Here is a 21,551-nt window from a genome sequence, read left to right as displayed (position 1 = left end):
TAGGTGACCCTGCTCTGGCAGGGGGGTTGGACTGGATGATCTTTCAAGGTCCCTTCCAACCCCTAAGATTCTATGATTCTATAATTCTATGATTCAATGTGAGCCATGCATCCTCACACCTGTGAGGAATAAGCGTGTTGGAGCTGAGTTGTGAAAACAGCCATCCAGTCAGGTGTGAGTGTTTCTCTCAGGCCTGCGACTGCACCTGGAGTTATGTGTCCAGTCTTGTGTCTTCCAGCTTTCCCCAGCACAAGAGAGAGGTCACGAGCCAGCAGGAGGTGACTGAAATGCTCTGGGGAGTAGGGACATGAGAGGCTGGGAGGGCTGGGTTTGCTTCGTGTGGAGAAAACAAGGCTAGAAGGGAGTTATGGGAAGCCTCACGTAATCTAAAGTGGAGAAGATGGAGGGAAATTCTCAGGAATGCACACTGAAAAGGGCATGTGTCAGAACAAGGAAAATTCTAAAGGAATATATAGAAGAAAATTTGCCCAGTGTGGCTGGTTAAATGCTGGAACAGGTTCCCAGAATATCTGTAATCTCCATGCTTGGGGATGTGACTGCATGAGCCTCTGAGCAACGTGATCTTACTGTGATGTAAGATCTTACTGCTTGGAGCTGAAGGTTAGACTAGATGGCATCCAGAAGTCCCTTCCAACCTAAATTTATGATGTATTGATTTTTGCAGATCTAGAATACAAAACAGGCATTACCTCCTTAGATATCTGGTGTCAGTTACCTCTCAGGGAAAACAAATTTGCTAGAGCTGCATTCTGGTTTTGAGCACACAATGCTGCAGGAACGCCCATATTGCAGGAACTGCCAGAAAAACTGGGAATAAGCCTCAGAGGACAAACTGCCCATCAGATGACTATGGGTAAGGTCATGTAAAAGCAATTGTTCAGGCAGCATTAGGGGGAAAATTTTCATTGCTGCAAATTTTGCTAAAGTTGACCTAGTGTTTGGTAGGGGACCCTGCTGTGGAGCATGGGCTGAATAGACCTTCCAGGAATTTAACAAATAAAGCAAACTGGAAATGTAAATAAAACAAATAAATATAAATAAACTTGGAAAGTTTGCTATAGATGCTATACCTTGAATATAACTGCATTACATCAGTAAAATTCTGCATTTCCTCATCCTACATGCCACTCACTTTATTAGTAATGGTAATACCTTTGCTCTGTTGGACAATTCATAACTCAATGTTGCAGTTTAGTTCCCCAAGGCTGGTAATATTTTATTTGGTCACTTTTTTGTCTCTATTACCCCTTTACATTAAATATAAAGGGCACATTGAAGACATCCCATAAAAAATGGCTGGAATGTTGTTACCCAGCCTCTATAGAACTATAACCTACCTTAGATTTGTAGTATGTGAACAGTTCCAGTTTCATAATGTGGTTTATGGAACAGCTGTCAGCACATAACATAGATCATGGGAAATAATACCAATATAAGGCAGAGAAACACATTTCTTTGAGCTACTTCCCCATATTATCTCAACTAGAAATGTTGTACCCCAAAAAAAACCCCAACCCTATGAGTTAGATTTCTGCAGAACAGTTGTAGCTTTGGGAAAATGGGACATGAGTCTGGTTGACTTGAAGTCTTCGACTGTTATTTTTATACACACTAGCTGACTTGGAAATAAATGTGAGGTTTACATGAGACTGCTGATGTAGACATATGCAGTTTAAGTGCTACAATGTAATAGAAAGAGGCAGCTTCAGTCAAAGGTGTCTCTGAGCTTGGAACCTTCAGGGAAGTGGCTGAAACAAAGTTAACTTGGGATTTGTGCTGACGTTGATTGATTGTTCCAGGTATGGTGTACCCTGTGAGATCTTCCTGTGAGTAAACAGAAGTGTCTGTAGTAACCATGAGACTAGTAATCAATTAGAAGTCAGGCTATTTAAAAACAGGGAACAAATCTGTTGGGTGTTTTTGGCATGGACCTCTGTAGCTATGACTTTCAATTTCCCTCAAGCAAAATCTTGCAGCAAGGGAAAGTCATCATGGGTTGTAGATAAGAATAAAATAGAAGATTTGAACTCATTCATTCTTGGTCAATATGGACTGAAAATGTTATGGAGAAGTTAACTTCTCAGAACTATTTAGTTGGGAATAGATTCTGTTGTAAGTTTCGATAAAAATGTATTTAGGTTTATGTAGTGCTTTTCATTTAAGGACGTAAATTATTTTTATACAACATTGTCAGTGAATAAGGGCACAAAATCTAGGCAGAACCTGGCAGAACTATTCAATTTATTTACAAAAAAAAAGGCTGTCGAAAGTATTCTAGTCCTATGCTGTGCACCTGTTACTGCTGCAAGGGTGTGACACTGCAAAATTAGAAGCCTGTTGTAGCAATGAATACTAGAATCAGTAGTGGGGAAAGCAGAAGTGTGCTGAAAAAGGTATCACCTGGCAGTTGCCATGTTGCTAAACTGGTGAGCATTGTCACCAATTTCTATGAGCACTTTGATATGATACAGGGAAACAGTTGTTACTGTAGGTAGGAGATCTGAGTTCAGGTCCCAGGTCTGACTGCATTATTTTTGAAGACTAAGTTATGCCTGATCAAAACAAAAGGCATCTGATTTTACTCAAGGTATGATATTCAATTACACAACAAGCATTTGTTTTAATTACACAGTGCCAATGTAGAGAAATGGGTGTTGTGTATTTCTTTTAAGGCATATTTTAGCTGAAACTTATCAGAGTTTAAACACATAATAACTTGGTAGACGAAACAAAATTATAAGGGATGCAGAGATTGTTAATAATAGGAACATTACCAGATGTCAATATGGTTTTAATGACTATCATACACAAATGTACCTCTTTTAGTGGGAACTCTTATACTTTTTAACTGGTGGAGATCTCAAACAACAAATTTGTAGTAGCCTGGTATGTGTGTTTGTGTATCTGTGCATATATAGAATGTACATCTCACATTTGATTTTTTTTATATTTCTATTTTAGACTGTTAAGATGGCTGTGTAGAAGTGATTTATTCCTGTGTCAGGTATGTATAATTTTAAAATATAGTTTGGAATTCAGTATCAGGGGTGTAAAATATGTTCATAAACTATTTTTTACACGGTGTTAACATTAATTGTTATTTTTGTGATCCAACGCTTCAATAGATAAGTAATTTGATGAAACTTAATAGTTTTTTCATTGTACTTAAGTAATTAACACAAGTGAATATATATGCACAGTATTTAAACTTAATGTGCCGTTTCCAGATGAACTGATTCTCAATCTGGTGGAAGATATGCATGCACCAAGACTTTCTAGTGTATTTTTACTTTTAGGAACTTAAGTCATCCTAGCTAAGTTAGAATAGTCCTCCAGCATCCCTGATAGCAGTGGAAAGATACAGCATTCTGCAGAATGTGGGACCTGCTCTAGAACTATTCAGAGGTGTCTACAGTACTTCTATATTAATATCTTAGGATCAGAAATACATTTTTTAAGTGAATCAGCCATTTTAATTTACTGTGCTATCACAAAGTGCATCACAAGTAGTCTCACAGAGAACATGTAATCGAGTCCTTTTAGATTATGGAAGGAAGCCAAAATGGGAAAAGAAACATGTACTAGACGGCAGGATCCATTTGCTTATTGCACCCCTCTATTAATATATTTCCGTGTGACACGTTTGTAGAATTTACAGAATTATTCTCATTAGCCACTAGATGTCAGCATGGACACAGAAAAAAATGTGAGACTGTATTTTTCTGCCTCTTAAAGGCAAGGTTGGTTGTTCTCACCACACCTTAGTTGAAGTAGAACAGCAGTCCAAGAAATTTGTTATGTTCTCTGAGAGCTATGTAACCTCTGACCTTGGTCATTAACCGGAAAATACTGAAAATATTTTACAGGAAACCACACCTGGAATATTCTCTTGAGGCTAGGCTCCACGTGGCAGTAGACTTCTCCATTCCTTACCCTAACTTGCTTTTCTACTAGGACAACTTCCTGTCTTTATTATTAACATAGTTACACTACGATTGTGGATAAAAAGTGGAAGTAAAAATATTCTGGCAGCTTTATTTGCCTAGGTTTAGCAGTACTGTGTTTGCTTTTAAGTTGTACCAGAGATACTCTTTATTATAATCATAATAATTTTCAGACCAGTGTCCAGGGATTTTGTTAGATTGCTGCTTCATGTATTAATACATTTTAAAGTCAGAAAAGGCAATTGTCATGACAAAGAGGATAGACTTTTTGATAACTTCTGAGTGTGATTTTACCTTGGGTGAGCAAATTTCAGCAGTGTACACTAATTGCTGTAGCTGACTTGGTATGCTGCTTCTTTAATTTCCTCACGGATCAGGTAAATTACCATCCATTTTGGGTAGAATTTCTGTTCTATATCACAGTAGAAAAAAAAATCCTAATGATGTGAGTCAGAGGAATTGTTTGTGAAAGGCTACTGGATGTGCATGTGTTTCAAAAGGTGCTACCTTGTAGTCCAAAAGGTGTATTTTACTACATGTGCAGATACTGCTCCTGCAGTGAAAAAGTTGTCTGCATTCTGGAATGAATTTTGACATCTCTATATTTTCTCTGTGTTGTGCCTTTTTTTTCTCCTAGATTTGAGTTTCCTAATTGCAGTTTTTTCTGCATGCTACTTGAGAACAAAGTCAGCTCTGAACTCAGCTGATCTCTGAACCCTGTATGGTACATTGAAATAGACTGAATTTATTCCTTTGCCACATTTTTCCGGTTTATTAAAATGCAGAGATACTAGGACTTCATTCAATATTTAATACTTTAAATACAAGTATTGACAATCAGGTGTTTAATTCACAGAAGTAAAACCAACAGAGGATAATAATACTTGGTATTTAGTTAGTGTATTATATCTAATCTTTATGAGCATCATGAAAACATTATCTTAAGTGTTGCATTGTTACTGTAAGTCTTGTCATATTCACTTTACAAAATGGGTACACATGGCACAGGGGACTCTAAATAGCTCAAGATTGTCAATTAAGAACATAGAATGTTATTTTTCCTCCCACTATTAAACTACCATTTTTCACTTCTGTTGTAATAAATATATTACACAGAACATACCTTCAACTCATCCCACCAAACTCTTGACAGCACTCAGTTGAAGGAGTTCCAGTTCCAGCATAACTCTGTTGTTAAGCTAACTGAGCCATGTCAGAAGCAAGAAAACATTCAGGAAGTGGTAAATTCATTAGCACAACAAAATGAATGGGAGGACATTCTTTTTACATTGAACCTTCAGGATACCTCTAATCATCCTTCCCAAAATACGTGGTGAAGACTTACATAAACTCACCATTGCATGTAAATGTGACTTTAGCTGTTGAAGTTACCTGGTTCTGGGATTTTTTCTTAACACTAACATACTCCACAGTGTTTGCTGCACTATGTGCCACAAACAGAGTGGTGCATGGTCTTGAGATATTCAGATAATACAGCTCCTGAAAGCTCCTCTGCCTCCCTTCTCCTTCCTGCTCCTCAAGCTGTATACTCTCCACTTATTTTGGTGTAATTGTTCTTTAAAGTTGTAAGTTTCCTGAGAAGTTAGCTCACGCAACATATGCCACTCTGTACTTTTTTTGCTGAGGAACTATGTTTTCTTTGCAGACCTGACTGCACTTAGGGAAGGGGGGTTTATTCCTGTTGTACGACAGGGCATGTCTGGTTCTGAGAATTAGTCAGTAGCTAGAAACAGTTAAATCAGTTGCTGAGCAAGTGAACACCCGAAGTTGGTAGAGTGAACTTTATCTGCAAACTTCTCTATTGGGCCTGCCTCCCTCTTTTCCAGATGAAGCTGTTTTTGCAGTTGCTTGACAGTCATTGTGGATGAGGCTCTGAGCAACAGGATGTAATGTAAAAGCCAGCTCAGCTTTGAGCCATAGATGGTATTAGATGTCTTCCTGAAATCCCTTCCAACCTGAAGTATTCAATTATTGTGTGTTTCTCCTGAAATATGTTACAGCATGAGTTATAAAATGCTATCAAATATAAAGGATAGAAAAGGTAAACATACTTCATGTATTTTATTTTCTGTTGTACAACATTGAGTTGCTGCTTATGAGTTTACCTCTTATAGTAGTTTGCTTACTACAAAACAAGGATATATGGATTGGTATTTCCACTGCATGCTTAGGTTATTTGCCAACTTGTAGGAACAAGAAAATATGTGTAGTCTACAATCAGTTATATTCTGTAAGTCTAGAAACAACAGCATAGCCTTCTTGAATAGGTAGTGACAGTTTGTTGAGTATGGAAAGTCTTAGCAATATTTCTAGGACATAATTTTTTTTTTTGAGTGAAGTTAACACATACAGGTATAAAAGAAACAAGCATTATATCAAAGAAATACAGTAGGCTACAATATGACTTCACATTACAAAAAAGTTTATGATTTGGGGGAAGCTATAAATAAATAGGGGAGATTTTATTAAACAGTTGAAATGTCTTTATTTGACTATGCGAAGTACCTCCTCTTGCTGATCTCTGTTCACAAGCAATGTGTTCCTGTGTTTCATGGAGTAAGTTGAGAGAGAAAAATATATTTGGCCAATCACAGAAATCTTATTCTACTTCTTCCTTTTCTGTAGCTGAATAATTTATAAGCACTGAAGATCTATTTGTATCTCCTTTTTAATTTTTTCCTACATCATGAAAGAGGTAATCTCAAGTTGTAAAATGTGTACAACAGTGTAACAATTCTGAGATTGCCTGAGTTTTTCCGATTCCTGATCTGAATTAGTTCTTCAAATGTGTTAAAGATGTAAAATGCATCTTTTCCACTTTTACTAACATTTGTTTATAAATTGCAATTGTGCAAAGTCTTCTACTTTATCCATTGTGTTTGTCTTTGAAACTGGAACATTTTGCTTGGCTGAACTCTTGAGCTGCTCTTTAGCTCAAAAAAAACCAGGCCAGTTTCAGTGAATGTGAAGGATCTTTTTGAATGTCTTCTTGAAATTCTCATTACAAAGAGGATACAGGAATGGATTTAAAGTGGAGTTCACATATCCAAGCCATATAGTGAACATGTGTAAGACTGAATATTGTTCATGGCCATGGAAAGCTATTACCATAAATAACACAAAATAGGGAATCCAGCACAGCATAAATGCTGCCATTATGACCCCTAACTGCTTAGCTGCTTTCCTCTCCCTGTTCCTGTGCAGTCCTTGAATGTGTCTTTTGGAGTGGGTATGCAGGCTCTGCCAGGTTTTCCTCAGATAAGTCAGCCCTCTGAAATCCGGGTTCTCAGTCTTTCCCTGAGGACTGCAGGGTCTTTCAGGGTTAGGATTTGAGGGCTTTCTGTTGGGTACCTCCTCTGTGAAAGTCCGGTTGTCTGATGCATCACTTAAGTCACTATCTTGTGAGCACAGCTCCTCTTCATTCTCGTTCTCTTTTGTTACACACACACGGTCTGTTCCTGCTTTATCCAGGCCTGGCTCAGACTGGGCAGTGGTGAGAGGAAAACAGCTCCATTTAAGGACTCTCCTCTTACTTTTGCTAATGAATGCGTTTGAAGATTTGTCAGGATTACTGAAAGAAAGCTTTGTCTCCGTATTTTTGGGCTGAAAGGAGCTTTGCTCATCTTTAGGAGGGGGGTTCTTATCGAAGATTTTCTTCTGGAGGCAAATATTTGTCTCATCTTTTGTCTTATTATTGTGTATCCTTCTTTTTTCTGAGACAGTCTGGTATGATCCATTGATCCGCTCTCGGTGCTGACAGTGCTTTCGAACAGCTCTGAATATTTTGTAGTAGAACCATAACATCATGATTGAGGGTAGGTAGAAATTGACAATGGCTGTCAACACTTTAAACCAGGTGACTTCAGAGAATTCAGGTTCGCACTTATTTTCATCTTTTTCACTTTCCTCATTATTAACAAAAACATGCCATCCTAGGATAGGAATGACCCACATGAAAGAGAGGAACCAAACCCCCAGAATCATTAGGGATGCTCTCCTTTTTCTTCTATACTTGAGATATTTCAGTGGGTTTTGAACTGAACGATAACGGTCAATGCATAATATGAAGAGGTTGAAAATGGATGCAGTACTGGCCACGTAATCCATTGAGAGCCAGAACAAACAAGCTGGTGAGCCTAGAGTCCACCCACCACTTAGGATATAAACAATACTCAGTGGCATAACAGCAGCGCCAACTATAAGGTCTGCAATAGAGAGGCTGACAATGTGTAAATTGCCAACTGTCTGCAGCTTCTTTTCAGTTTTCACAGCACACAGTACTAATATATTCATGACAATAGTGATCAGTGAAATGCTTCCTAGTAACAGACCTAGAGCTGGGTGAGGGCTAGTTGAGTTCTCTGTTGTGTTTTTTGACATCTTGTGCACAAGAATACAGAATGAAAATCCGAGAAGATGTCCAGGCCTTGGTAATTCAGTCTTGGTTTACACTCTTGGATGAAAATGTGTTGGATTGCTTTGAACTATAGGAAATAAAAGAAATATGCTCAGTCACTGTAATACTAAAATAAAATAATAAAACTAATCTGTGCATCATCTCAGCATTGTCCCTTTGAGGACTTTCCTAAATAATTGTTTTTTGCAACATTTTACACATGGGTAATTTAAGATGTGTTCTATGAAAACAACTGGAACCAGCTCCATGAACCAATCCATAATGGTTGGCAGAGGGCTTTCATGGGACTTCAGGTAGTTCTGCCCCCAGAACCTGGAGATTTCAATCCTCATTGTTTGAATTTCTTATGTCTCATCAAATACATGATCATGAACCTTAACATAAACTACTTACTGGCAAATCAACTTAAAGTGTGTTTATAAAGATCAAATTAGCATATTTTGTACTAGTTTTTAAACAAATCAGTGATTATTCACAAATTACATCTAAGAGTTTGAGAATATGGCAGTTGGATTTAATTATCCACCAATAATAAGGCATTATATGATGCCAAGTGATAAGGTATTCTGAACAGTAAAAAGCCTCCAGCCAGTGTACACCTTTAGCTGAAACACAGACCCTCAAATGCCTCCTAAAACTATAGCCAGTGCCTGTATTTTCACTGGTAGGCAGTCGTTCAAATTATAGGTGATGAGCAACCTCTTCCAACCCAATTTAGGTTTACACAGATTTCAAACATTTAAAGATGGCAGCCCAGTTTTATTTCAAATACAAACTAGTAAAAGTTCAGGGAAAATAACAGGATTTTTCAGGGTTAATGGGAAACTTGCAGCCTCTCAAATGTATATAAACATAGAGCCTTTGAGGTTGAAGTTTGCAACTCATTCAGGTGCCTAAGAAACATATACAAGGACTGTTCTCCAACAACTTGGAGAAGCCACAGCCCTCCTGCATGCTTGCTCTTGCTGTTTGCTGCATCAAAGTGGAAACTAAACTGGAAATAAGAGGAGCTGAGACTGAGCATATAGCAAACCTTTCCTTCATGCCTAAGAATTTGTTTTATAATTAATGTTTAATAAATGAGCTATCTTTATTTGCTTAGAACTTTGGCAGGAGCCATGGGTAAAGCATTCAGAGTGAAAATTCTTTAAAAGTATCCCCACAATGCCTAGGAATTGCAGTACATGAACTGCAGTTAAAAACCAAAAGAATGACCTATTAAATACTCACCATAGCATATGCAAAACCTATTTTGCAAGGGCCCACAGTTGCCTGACTGGGCTTGTTTCCTAGTCACATTCATTTTTATATACTATTTTGCAGGTGTTACCTAAGAGTGGCAGATTTCATTTGTACAGACATGGGGGTGTGTAGCCTCATGGTCACTTGATCTGCGTCAGGAAACAACTGAAGGTGCACACTCCACTTGTGAACAGTCAGGTTATATATAATCATAGAATGTCAGGTTGGAAGGGACCTCAAGGATCTTCAGGTCCAACCTTTCAAGGTACTATTATAGTTTATATGAGATGGCTCAGCACCCTGTCAAGCTGAGACCTAAAACTGTCTAATGTGGTGGGATCTACCACTTTCCTTGGGAGACTATTCCATTATTTGACTGTCCTCATAGGCCTTAATTATAAAATGTGATCTCTTCCATTTTCTAACACAAGTATACTACTAACTCAAGTATTGGCAATAAAAGGGGAAAGGAAAGGAGGAGGGTATGTAGAGGGAAGAAAAGCTTTTCAAAGTTGAGTAGATAAGCTATTGTGTTATCTATGCCTTTGGTATCTTCTGTCAAGAAAATGATTAATTATATTTAAGTTTTGGAGCATATGATCAGTTGACCAACTCTATCTCCAGGATATATATAAGAAGAATGTCTGTAAAAGTGATACATATTTTCTGCCATTTTTCTCCTGTAGTGCTTGCAGGGGTTTCTGTTTTTGTGTTCTGGTAAATCTCTTGAAGCAATGAGGAAGGAAACAGACTGTAGACATATTATCTCAAAGTATTTACACAATGAACACTGGGAGATATGTATGGGATTTCTCATCCTTGTTATGCTAAATGTGGTCAAAATGATACAATGCAATAGATTATTAAATAGGCAATATTTCAGACTGAAATTTCATATTTCAATAATTCAGTATTTCATGCTAAATTTATCTCTTTCTTATTCTAATAATCAGGGTTGAAGCTAAAATGTTTACTTTCTTACAAGAGGTCAAATTCCTCGTTCCTTGAGTTTTACTTACAAGTGCCTGATATTAGGAAAGCAGATGTGTTCTTGGCAGCAGCAGCAGCATCATCCATAGGCAGAGGAATTACCTACACAGTGGAGTGTGAGCTCAAGAGCTGTATTCTGTAATTCTGTATTCTGTACAGTCTTTGGGCTCTGCCACGTACAGTTCTTCACTGGCAGCTGGTCACAAATGTCAGAAGATCAGAGAGGTCTCAAGCATCTCCTGTTTGAGAACAAAACCAAATTGCTCCATGGATCTTAAACCAGCATGCCTGGTGATAGAAAAAGATTATATCCTAGTCTGTCATTATCTTTCCATAGCTGTACACTATGGCTTCTCTGCTGGAGTGAAGTATATGGGGCATGGTCAAGTCAAGAAGTTGATGTTAATTGCCTCAGAGACCTCATAAAGAAATTACTGGTCTTCATCCCCACATATTTTCATTTAGATTTATGGTAAAATAAAGGAAGTGAAGACAACTTTAATTGAGTCTCCAACATGAAGAATAACAGCAAAGGTATCTGGCTAGACAGCTCTCCTCAGTTATTTATGAACTGCATATGGAATAAAACTCAGCAGGACCTAGTAACTGGTGTTGACTGCTTCCCAAACTTTCTATTTAGCTCTCCTGCAGTCAGATAGGGTAGGATTTGGAAAGCAGCCTGCAGAACTGGATCTGGAGTACATCTGCTCCAAAAAAGGCACCAAAGTCCAGTTTTTCAACTCATGCTCCACTGTTGTTAAAATGTCTTCTAATAAATGACAAAGCTTGATTACTTTTCTGTTTTGAAGAGCTTATAAAGGCTATAAATATCCAAGAATGATGTCATGAGATGCAAATCACTTGAGAACACTAAGAACATAAGATCATCAGGATACTGCTAACATCTGTATAAATACTGTGTATTTGTCATAATTCTGTCTTATAATTGTAATTTTCATCACTTTGTCATTGGAGCAGTTCATAGTCCCTGATGGATCTTATCTTCTCTGCTCTGTAGGGAGCTGTCCATTTAATATTAAAGTGAAATTGAGGAACAAGTCAAAGCGGTCTGCTAAACATCACACAGTAATGTTAGATTTAAAACCAGCCAAGGCTCCCTTGCTCTCCAAATGGTATCCTGACCACTCTACTTTGTTTTTTTTCTACCTAGACTTTGGGTCTGCATTCATTCAGACACCCTAGATAAGGCAATGTTGAGTGAAAATTTTTTTTTTTTTTTCTAAATTCAATGCAGAGCAAGCAACCTAGTCTGACTTGGACCTTCTGACGTCTTCCATTGTAAGAAGCCTACATACATATTAGGGTCTAATATGGCTGGAGTGGGACTATACCCAGTAACAAACAGTGTTAATTGCTGGAGTGGACTTGAAAGAACCATTGCCCTAGCCTGGAGCAAGTAGATCTTGAGGCTGGATTAGGATATTGAAGTTTACAGTAACATTGCATTTTCCCTGTTGAACAATTAATATTTCTCACATATGTATAATCTTCTGCAACCCTGACTTTGTGAGTATTATCCTACCAGAGACAGTGTTGTAAGGCTCTGGGCAATTTACATTTTGGAGTGTGTTGACAAGAAAAAAATCCACTCTAAGAGCTACCTTCAGCATGAAAGCTGTGTACTCAGAACATACTTTATACCTGCCTAGCTTTATCTGAAGCCAAATTGTACCTGTGGATCTATTAAAAAGATCTACCAAGGAGGTGAGTTGGCCACAGAACACATAGAATAGAGCAGAAATGCAATGTTATCTTTGTATTGCAATTGTCTTTTTGCATTCCCTGGCCTACAGGACTGTGCACTGCTGCTGTTTCTGCCTGAGATCTTTCAGATCATGCAGAATTCTCCTTAACAATAAGTTAGGATAGGCACTTGGCTGCATATCTTCAATCCCACTTCATGTGTGTATAGGGAAGAGAATTCCATGTCTTTCTTGAATCTTTTAATGGCCCATAGGAAGTCTCCCAGCACAGGAGCCTTTGTGCATCTTGTATCCACCAGTGTCTGTGCTCTTTCAGCAAAGGGATGTTGAAAGGGGTAGCATCTCTCTCTCACACAGGCCGGCAGGATGTGCAAGAGAAAACACTTCTCCTGAGAAGCAAGGGTGACTGCGCACAAAATAGCATGTGGAGAAGTTGCATTTAGTTGCTGAAATGTTACTGGTCGGTGCCCTCACAAACTGCTCTGCCTACTCTGCTTATATGGAACTGCTACACAATTGCCACTCTTTACAACAATTAGCACACTTTGCTACATGACTTTGTCCACTGGAAAATAACTAGAAAATAATAAGAATTGCATGTTATGAAATTCACTGATCACCTTGCTGTGTGCTAGGGAAGACTATAACACACGCATTTTTTCTTTAAACCTCCTCAAAGCAACAGTAGAGATGATACCAAGTATCATTAGCAGTCAGTGACCAGGAGAGCACTGTGACTTGCAATGGCAGCTTCTTACTGATTGAAGCACACAGCATTTCGTAGTGGCTATGAACTGTGGTGTTGCACCCCTATTCAGGAGCTACTTGTTCAATTCCTCACCTGTAACCCAGTTCCAAATAAAAGAACAGTTATAATACTGAATATAAATGCTCTAAAATTTGGGTGGTTTAATTCTCATTACACCAAGCCAAAGCTCACTAATACAGGACAGTTTTTAAAGAAAACAATCAGCCTAAGACCTTGGATAATTCTTTGGAATTTCTAAACCCTGACCTCATAATTAAGTACTTTCTCTAGCTTTTAGCCTCTGTAAGGAGCTTTTTCTACAAGGAAAATCAACAATTGTCATTTGTTTGTTATTATATCACAGTGATAATTCTTCCCAGGCACAAGAATCTGCTGGGAGATGCTAAGTGGCTGCCTTACTGACTCATTAGTGCAGGTGCAACCTATTAAGTCCTGACAAAGTGGGAGTAAGTTTCTAGAAACAGCTGCAGGCATATCTCTTATGGATAGGTTTTTAAGAAACTACAGCTACAACAGGAAAAGGATAGGCTAGAACAAATTCCTTGATTTTCAGACTAAGTTCAAGGCAGGAGGTAAGATTTTATTTTACATTACTCATGTTGACCTTGTTACATTTAAGAAATCTATTTGTTTCTAATGAATTTTAAAATAATCTTCTTCAGGTGTTGAAAGTATTAACACACCAGAGGTTTAATCCATTTTCCTCTCAAAGACTGATTTATTTATCTGTAAGAAAACAATCCTTAGCTAATGTCTGCCATTATTAAAGGAATATTTTTAATAAATAGTAAATGATAACCTGCCTACAGTTCCCATTCCCTGGTCCTAGTCCAGGAAGGGACAGATTATTATTTTTTTTTAACCTTTTTTTCCCAGAAAAGTATCTACCATCATCAAAGGAGAGACTGGATTCCATCTATGCTTGAGTTGTCTCTTCTAGTTATACTGAAATTAAAATACTACATAATCTGAAGCTTTAGTGTCTGACCTGTCAAATTTTGTCAAACCTCCTAAATTTCCCTCTTTCCTCCCCATACCTATTTTAAGGAGAGTTATAAATGAATATTTTCCTTTATGAAAAAACAACCTAGCCTGACTTATAAATACTTTAATTCATAGTTTACATTATGAATCTCCTTTGTGTGAAGAAATTATTAACAGTTTGGGACATCTGGCTCTCTAGTTTTGCGTGAACTTGTATTGCATGAATGTGATGGCAGAGAATTTTTGGTGGTTTTTGATGTAAACACTGTCTTGGGGAAAAATGAGGCCAGAACTAATGTAGCAGATGGACACTACTGCAGATGTACTGAAATCTATTTTAAAGACTAGACCGCAGAGAGAAAATTGCTGTCTTGAGTTGCTGGACTGGTGATCTGCATACTGATTTCAGGAGCTGGATACCCTGGGAAATGGTGCAGGTCTTTAGTGTGCCAATGGTGACTGGCAAAGGCAGCCCTTCCCTGGGGAGGGCAAAGGCAAGCAGGCTGTTTCTGAAGACCTCTCCACACTTAAACTTCTAAAGAGAGTGCATGGTGCAATGCTGTAGTTACTGCACTTCTTTTTCCCCTCTTGGCTCAGTCCCGTATCTAAACAATGTTGTGTATAGTTTCAGAGCAAGAAAATAGAATAGGAGAAGTGGTGTCCTTACATCCCCATGCCTCAGACATATTTATTCAATTATCTCCAGGAATGCACATGACAACTCATTTTAAACTACTTTGATTGAAGGCTCTGTGAATTAATTTATCCATTTGTTCCTAATGTGAATATGCTTAGAACAGTGAGGGAGGGACCACCTAGTGCAGCACTGCAAAGGAACTAGAGCAGGGTCATTACTTCTGCCCATTCATACAGGAGCTATATTGCTCAGCTGTGGCCTGGTCTGTGACATTAAACTTCTACTACTACTCTAACTTAGATGGTGATGTTCTAAGGATAGCAAGCAGACCTACTTAACAACAACAACAAAATAACAGAGTTCAGAGCCTATTGTGAAGTCAGCCTGAATTTTTAAGTAACTTTTTCAAGTCTTTCAAGGAGAAAAAAAAGTATTTATGATTATAACTGTACAATATACTGAATTTTAGCTTGTTTGTGTAAGGATATTTCCCTTTCAGTTCAATTATTCTACTGTGCTATTGCTGGTTTTTTATTTGTATATCTGGATATTAGGGTACAGGCTATCAGGATTACAAATAGTTCTGTTTTATTTAATTGAGGAAATATTATATTTAGTTTCGTTAAGTGAGGCATAATTAAAAAATGAATAAAATGTTTGAGCAGGCTGAAAGATTTGAAAGTTCATTTTGGGGCTTGTAGATGATGCTTGACTTGATTAGACCTGATACTTTTGCGTTTTAGTTTTTATAGAATCACGGCGGTTGCTTTTACAGCCACACACATCAATCAGGTTGGCAGGCTAGATACTGCTGTCAACATAGATTTTTCTGATTGTTTATCTTTATGCTTTTATTTCACTGGGGGTCCTTAGTAGGAATGAAATTACCCACAGTTGTAGCTATCTGCCAGTAAAAAGTTTAGACCCCCACAGCCTTTTGAAATAAAGTTTTAGCATGAGTAACACAAGTCATGCCATCTTTCTGATTTGCCTGCAGGCTGAGTCCTTTTGTAATAAGCATTTAACTTTGAGAGGGGTTAAGTACTTGCATCTGAGTCACTGCTGCTCCATCTGAGCTCAAAACTTGATTAAGATACTGTTCTCTGTCTGCTTGGGAGAAGACTTTATACTGTCTTTCAGAAATAACTGTGTCCTCCGGTGTTCTGATTGTTCCACCCCACCTCACCTTTACTGGTGCTGCTCTCTTCAATGGATTGAGAATGCTGTTCTGGATCCTAACTCTAATCTTCCTCTTGCTTTGCAGTCTGATATTCTTGGGTAAATCCTAAGTGTACGTGCTGCTCTTGGATTTCTGGGGTGGTAAAACTCGGCTTATTGTCTTGTGCAGTGAGAACAAACATGCTCTTTTAACACAGGTATATTTCTGAGATGTCATTTAAATGTGCTGTTTTATCATTAATACAAAACTTTGCCATTAAAAAAACCCCACAACAAAACCACTGCAAAACAACTGAAAATAACTGTTAGACAGTTCTGTTTGGGGTACTGCAGCAGTGTAGCACTGCTAATCTTGTACACTTTCCACTTTACAACAGCACAATGTGCTGGGAGGATTCAGGTAGTCCCAGTTAACTAGCGTAGCTCTCTGGCATGGCAGGGTGCTTGGCCACTTTCCAGCTTAATTGAGAAGTTAAATGATATGCTATTTTGAAAGCACATCACTGCATGGCAACCAGACAAGCTGTTATAATCTGTCAAAAGCAAATGATTTCTGTAAAATAGGGTAACTTACAATTTCATGGTACAAAGGCAGCTTCACTCTCAAGCAATTGAAAGTTTGAGAAGTTTGTTACTGCAGTCCTGCCTACACAGGGACGCTGATTCAAAACCATTTGGCAGAAAAAGCAAGATTTACTACTTACTTATGACTTGTCTATATGTAGAAACACCTTGTAAAAAAATACTCTGAAATAAACCTAATCAAACACAGTTACTTAACTTAAGCTGATACTGACTTTGCATCCATCCATCCAGTCTTATATTTCTGTTCTTGGGCACTGCCAAGCATGAGGTTGTCTTCAAAACAGACTCACACTGTAAGGGCCAATTCTTGAGTGAAGACTGATCATTGAAATACTCCTGTGGGGGGTTCTTGTTGTCATTAGCATAATCAGAGCACCATCCATGCTCTTTGCCTTGAGAAAGGGGTCTGTCTTAAGGAAAAGTTCATTCTGGTTTTAATATTTACTCAGTATTCCTGTGTCTCTGTGTTCTTTTTTTTTTTTTTTTTAAATTGTTTGATTGGTTTGTTGGGTTTTTTTTAATAAAGTTGATTATTTGATCACCCTAGATGATAACAAATATGGCTTTTACCATATGGTTCATATATGATGCTGAGAGTATGTGAACCCAGAGGAACATGCTAGGTATTTTTTACAGTATACAAAAAAATCCAACACTAAACCTAAGAAAGTGATGATTGGAAAGCACGTTCTTGGAGCATCAGCAATATGTCAGAAATGGAAATTGAATCCAAAATGTGTTTGTCGAAGGAGATAATTAAGAATATGCAATATACAGCAAAATATCAAATAGTTACTAAAAAAAAGAGGTACTTTTACTATGTAAGGTATATACCCAGGAAGTGAAGCTTAATGTGCGTCTAAAATGCTTTACTGTGCAGAGAAATCCTTGTGGGATCAGAAGATACTGGCAGCAGAAGTCAATTGTATGACCATAAAACCGACAGGTGACCTAATTAATTTGTATAGATAAGCATACAATTTTATGGTTCTTTAAACATGAAGTGGCCATGCCAAGATAGGAAGCTAAACACCAAAACCAAATTCAGTGCTGGAATAGAGGAATAGATGCATATTAAACAGTGTTTTGTAATTCCTGTAGACGTACACTAACAGTTGAAAGCAGGCATGGAAGGCAAAGGAAGAGTACAAGAAAGTGTATTTTCCTGTGCATTTCAATACATCCTGCTTTGTGCCAAAGCCATGATGTTCTTTTTCAGTTACATACTTCAGCTTCTATGAGCTCTACAAGGTCTTCCCTGATCCTCCCTTGGCCCTTTCTTCTGAGGGGAGGGCAACTTTATAGGTTGCCTGTATGATCAGGAAAAATTATTAGATATCCCCTGGCATTTAATTTCTTACAGAACATTGGCTAGGGAAACACTACTTATTGTTTAAAGAAAATAATCTAGATGTGTCTCATCCTCTAGAGAGCCTTAATGTACATGAATACAGTTGTAGACTCATTATTTGTCAGCAGAACAAGTGGCTAGAAGAGGTTCTGTGCTGTTTGTTTACATTCAGAAAACAATTTAAGAAAAGGAAAAACAAAACAAATGGAAATTGTAGCTACTTAACTGAAAATAAGTGGGTGGGGAAGCCCACAAATGGAACAGTAAATTCCAGGAGTAGCATATTAAAATGAAAGTGATCAAGTTACATTTAATGTTATAATCAACTTGAATTTCTTGTAGCACATGGATAATAGTAAATCCATGCCCTTGGACTCAGGGAACAAATATCGGACAAGTAGCTTAAAAATCTCATCTAATCTGGTAGCAGTCAATATCTGGCTATATACCAGCTAGGTTTTTACTGGAATCTGTTCATCCTAAGAAAGCAGCTAACATTTTCTCTTTCATGTATTGAAGTTTAAAAGTAAGCACATCTAGAGAATCCTCGACAAAACTGTGTACTGTAGTTCTAGCCACTTGGAAGTTAATGGTTTGGAGTTTTCAGTATTTTTTTAAATATTGCTGTTAGTGAGTGTGTATCATTGACAGCTCTAATCCATGCTGAGGAATACAGACCTGGAGCAGGAGGTGGTTTTATATTCGGTTCCCTTAGCAGAGTCAACTTTATTAAGCAGAGATCTTAATTATACTATTTTAACTTCCAATGGTGTCACCTAAACGAAGGTAGTCTGAAATAAGCTTCTGTACCTTTCTAGTGCTGGTTGCATGAAGTGAGACTTGAAAACTTTGGATGTCTGACTGTCATTCTAGTGTCCTGGCTCACCCCCAGCTGTGTAATCCTGCTGTCTTCTGATGCTTTGCCTTCTTTTTTCTATATTAATACTGAACCTTCCTAAGTCGGAGTTGTTGTTGATGTCTAGATGTGTTCAGCAGTATAACTGACTACTTATTTAAACAAACTTCTAGATACTATTGTACTATGACATGTATTTACAAGTACCTTTTTTCCTGAAAAAAATATATTATTTTTCAAATCTGTGTCTTAACCTGAAATTATGAGTAGACAGATGTATTCTTTCTTTTTTTTTTTTTTATTCTGGCTGGCATTTTTTAACAACTCTCATTAAAACTGGACCTGTTTATGAGTATTAAACCCAAAAATGCCAAGAGAAGATGGACATATTCCAAAGAATGTTCTGGTCTTCAATATATAAGCTCAGCCTTCTACTGAACTCTTCTTCTAGTGGCTCAGTTTTCTGGTTTAAGTAGCAGTAAATGTCAGTTTTTCCATTATTAAAAAAACCAGTCTTGTTCTTGTGGTAGTATTTCCCATATATGGATTTTTTTTTGCTCAGAGATTTTGGGAAAACCCATCATTACTAGAATCCTAAAGCTTCCAGATATGGTATTAGTTTTCCCCGCCAGTTTAAACATCCTCAGCATCGGCTAGTTCCTTATCAGTGTGATCTCTTAACAAACCAGCATTTAAGTGCTCTTGTCATTAAGTAGTGCAGTTCTGGTGAAGTCTCATCTTCCCTACTCCATTACCTACCTGTAAAAAGAGACTTTTGCTACAGGTGCTAGAACTATTTAATAAACCGTTGTAATAGATGAAAATTCCTTTGTGCTTTGATGTAGTTAACAAAACCACCAGCTGTAAAATCTCATGGTAAATAAGAGTAATTTTGCAGCATTGTGGTGACTTTTAAGCAGAGTAGCCACAGTGGTGCCTTTTCACTTGGGATATGTTCTGTTCTTGGAATCCATTAATCCAGCTCACTAAAATGGGACATTTTTCATACAGGGATAGCAAAAAATCTTCAGAGTTTTTTGGATCCCACCTTGTGTTATTACTTACCCCAACCCTCAGTGAACTGTAAAACTAGCTGGTTGTAATCTTTCAGCATCAGAAACACAGTTAATTTTTTTTTAATGTACCCCAATCCATCACTCAGCTATTGAGATCTGCCTGTTCTTTTCCACATGTCTTGGAGAGTTGCTACTGGAGATTCACTAGCCAAAAAACAATATATGCAAAGAAGAGTTGCTAGTCCTTTAAATATTGAGGTTTCATACCCCAATGCTATATCTGCTTCCAGTACAAAGAACCAGGTTGGGGTAAAGGAAGTTCCATTGTCTGATAGAGAATAAATTATCCACCCATGAAGCCTGATGAACCCATCTATGAATTCAGAGGAAATGCTAAATGCGGAGTGAACAACAGAAGTAATTTATCTTCAAGAAAGATGGATTTCTCAAGCTTAGATTTACATCCTGCAGGGTGTTCCCTCTTTACTCTAGCTCTTTGTGTAGATGTTGAAGAATCCAATGCTGTCATTCTTCAAAAGAAGGAAAAACCTCAGAACTCCCCTTGCCCCAGAGTTTGTCTGGTGAGAATAAGCACAAACTAGCTAGTGATCATACTAATATTGCAATTCATAATAGGAAATGTCTTCCTAATAGTTGATTAGGATCTATTTTTAAAAATAAGTCCACAGAGTAGTGTTTTTAATGTTTTATAAAACAGACTGAATCCTTCAGGATCCAAGAAATTCAGACTGATATTGTGCATCTTCCTCCCCTCAGTCCCCACAAAGCTGCTGAAGTGCTGATCAATTCAAAATTGCTTTGAGGATTTACAAAAGTGAACTTGAGTTTTAACCCAAGTGAACTTCTGGAGCATTTAAACTATAGAAAAGACTTCAGCTCAAGAAAGCACAAATTTAGAACTCCTAGTAGGTTGGAAGGCTTACTATCTACTTTTACTGTTAATAGAAGAAAGCCCTGTTATGGGAAGGTTTGGTTTCAGCTCATTTAGATATTTTAATATAACAACCAATTTTTTGTCTCTAATTTGGAATATATATTAAGTTAGGAGTATTTTAATCTTAAACTGTCCTCTTTCTTCAGATACGTCAATGTTTCCTATTTAAACCAAGGAAACAACCCTCCCCACGTCCCACCTTTTCTCAGCCATGTACTCTTTCATGGCTACTTATTACTTGTCTAAAGAAGGATGCTTAAAATCGGGGCATACATATTCTGTAGGTAGACAGAAACTCACCCTAACCTTCTTCATTCGAGCAGTCGGTGCTGCCGGTCAGTGCGATGGAGACCCTGGACTTCAGGCACCTGCTTCCCTTCCTCCCCCCATCAGAGGAGCGGCTCCCTCGCCCGGAGCCCCGCAGCCCCGGGGGCTACAGCCACCGCAAGCGGCTCCTGGGGAAGAGAACCGGCTGAGCTTGTTCTATCGGGCTGCTGCACCTTTTTTAGTGATCAGCTTTGTGTGACTTGGATGGTACGGTCCGGTCATGTTTGCTCGTGTGGGAGGCCCTTGGCTCCGCGCCCGCGGTCCCCTCCGCGCTGCGCCGAGGGCGAAACCAACGCCGCCGGCTGTTAGCTGGGGCGAGCCGGGTAAGGAGCAGCCAACTTCTGCAGAGCGGCCTTAATTAGTGCTTAGGAAGAGTTGTTCGAGATGAATTGGGTTGTTTTGCTGTCGCTTTCTTCCCCCTAGTCCTGCTCCCTGTGCTCCGCGTTACGAGTGTCTGCCAGGGCTGGGATGGATGTGCGAGCCGCTCCCCGAACTGCTCCTGGCCCCGCCGCTCTCTCTTCCCCCTCCCCGCC

General features: G+C 38.3%; 1 protein-coding gene across 1 annotated transcript; it reads right to left on the bottom strand.

The window, feature by feature from the left end:
• Window positions 1-6,941: 6,941 nt before the first annotated feature.
• HRH1 (histamine receptor H1) lies at window positions 6,942-8,366 on the bottom strand. Its single transcript, XM_010008838.1, has one exon. It carries the CDS (start codon window positions 8,364-8,366, stop codon window positions 6,942-6,944), a length of 1,425 nt encoding a protein of 474 aa, XP_010007140.1.
• Between the last annotated feature and the right edge of the window lie 13,185 nt (window positions 8,367-21,551).

The sequence above is a fragment of the Chaetura pelagica genome, unplaced genomic scaffold (assembly GCF_000747805.2).
Source record: "Chaetura pelagica isolate M959 unplaced genomic scaffold, ChaPel_1.0 scaffold52, whole genome shotgun sequence".
In the NCBI taxonomy this organism is placed as follows: Eukaryota; Metazoa; Chordata; class Aves; order Apodiformes; family Apodidae; genus Chaetura; species Chaetura pelagica.
Note: the sequence above shows the minus strand (reverse complement) of the source record. Positions and strands in the feature narration are given on the sequence as shown.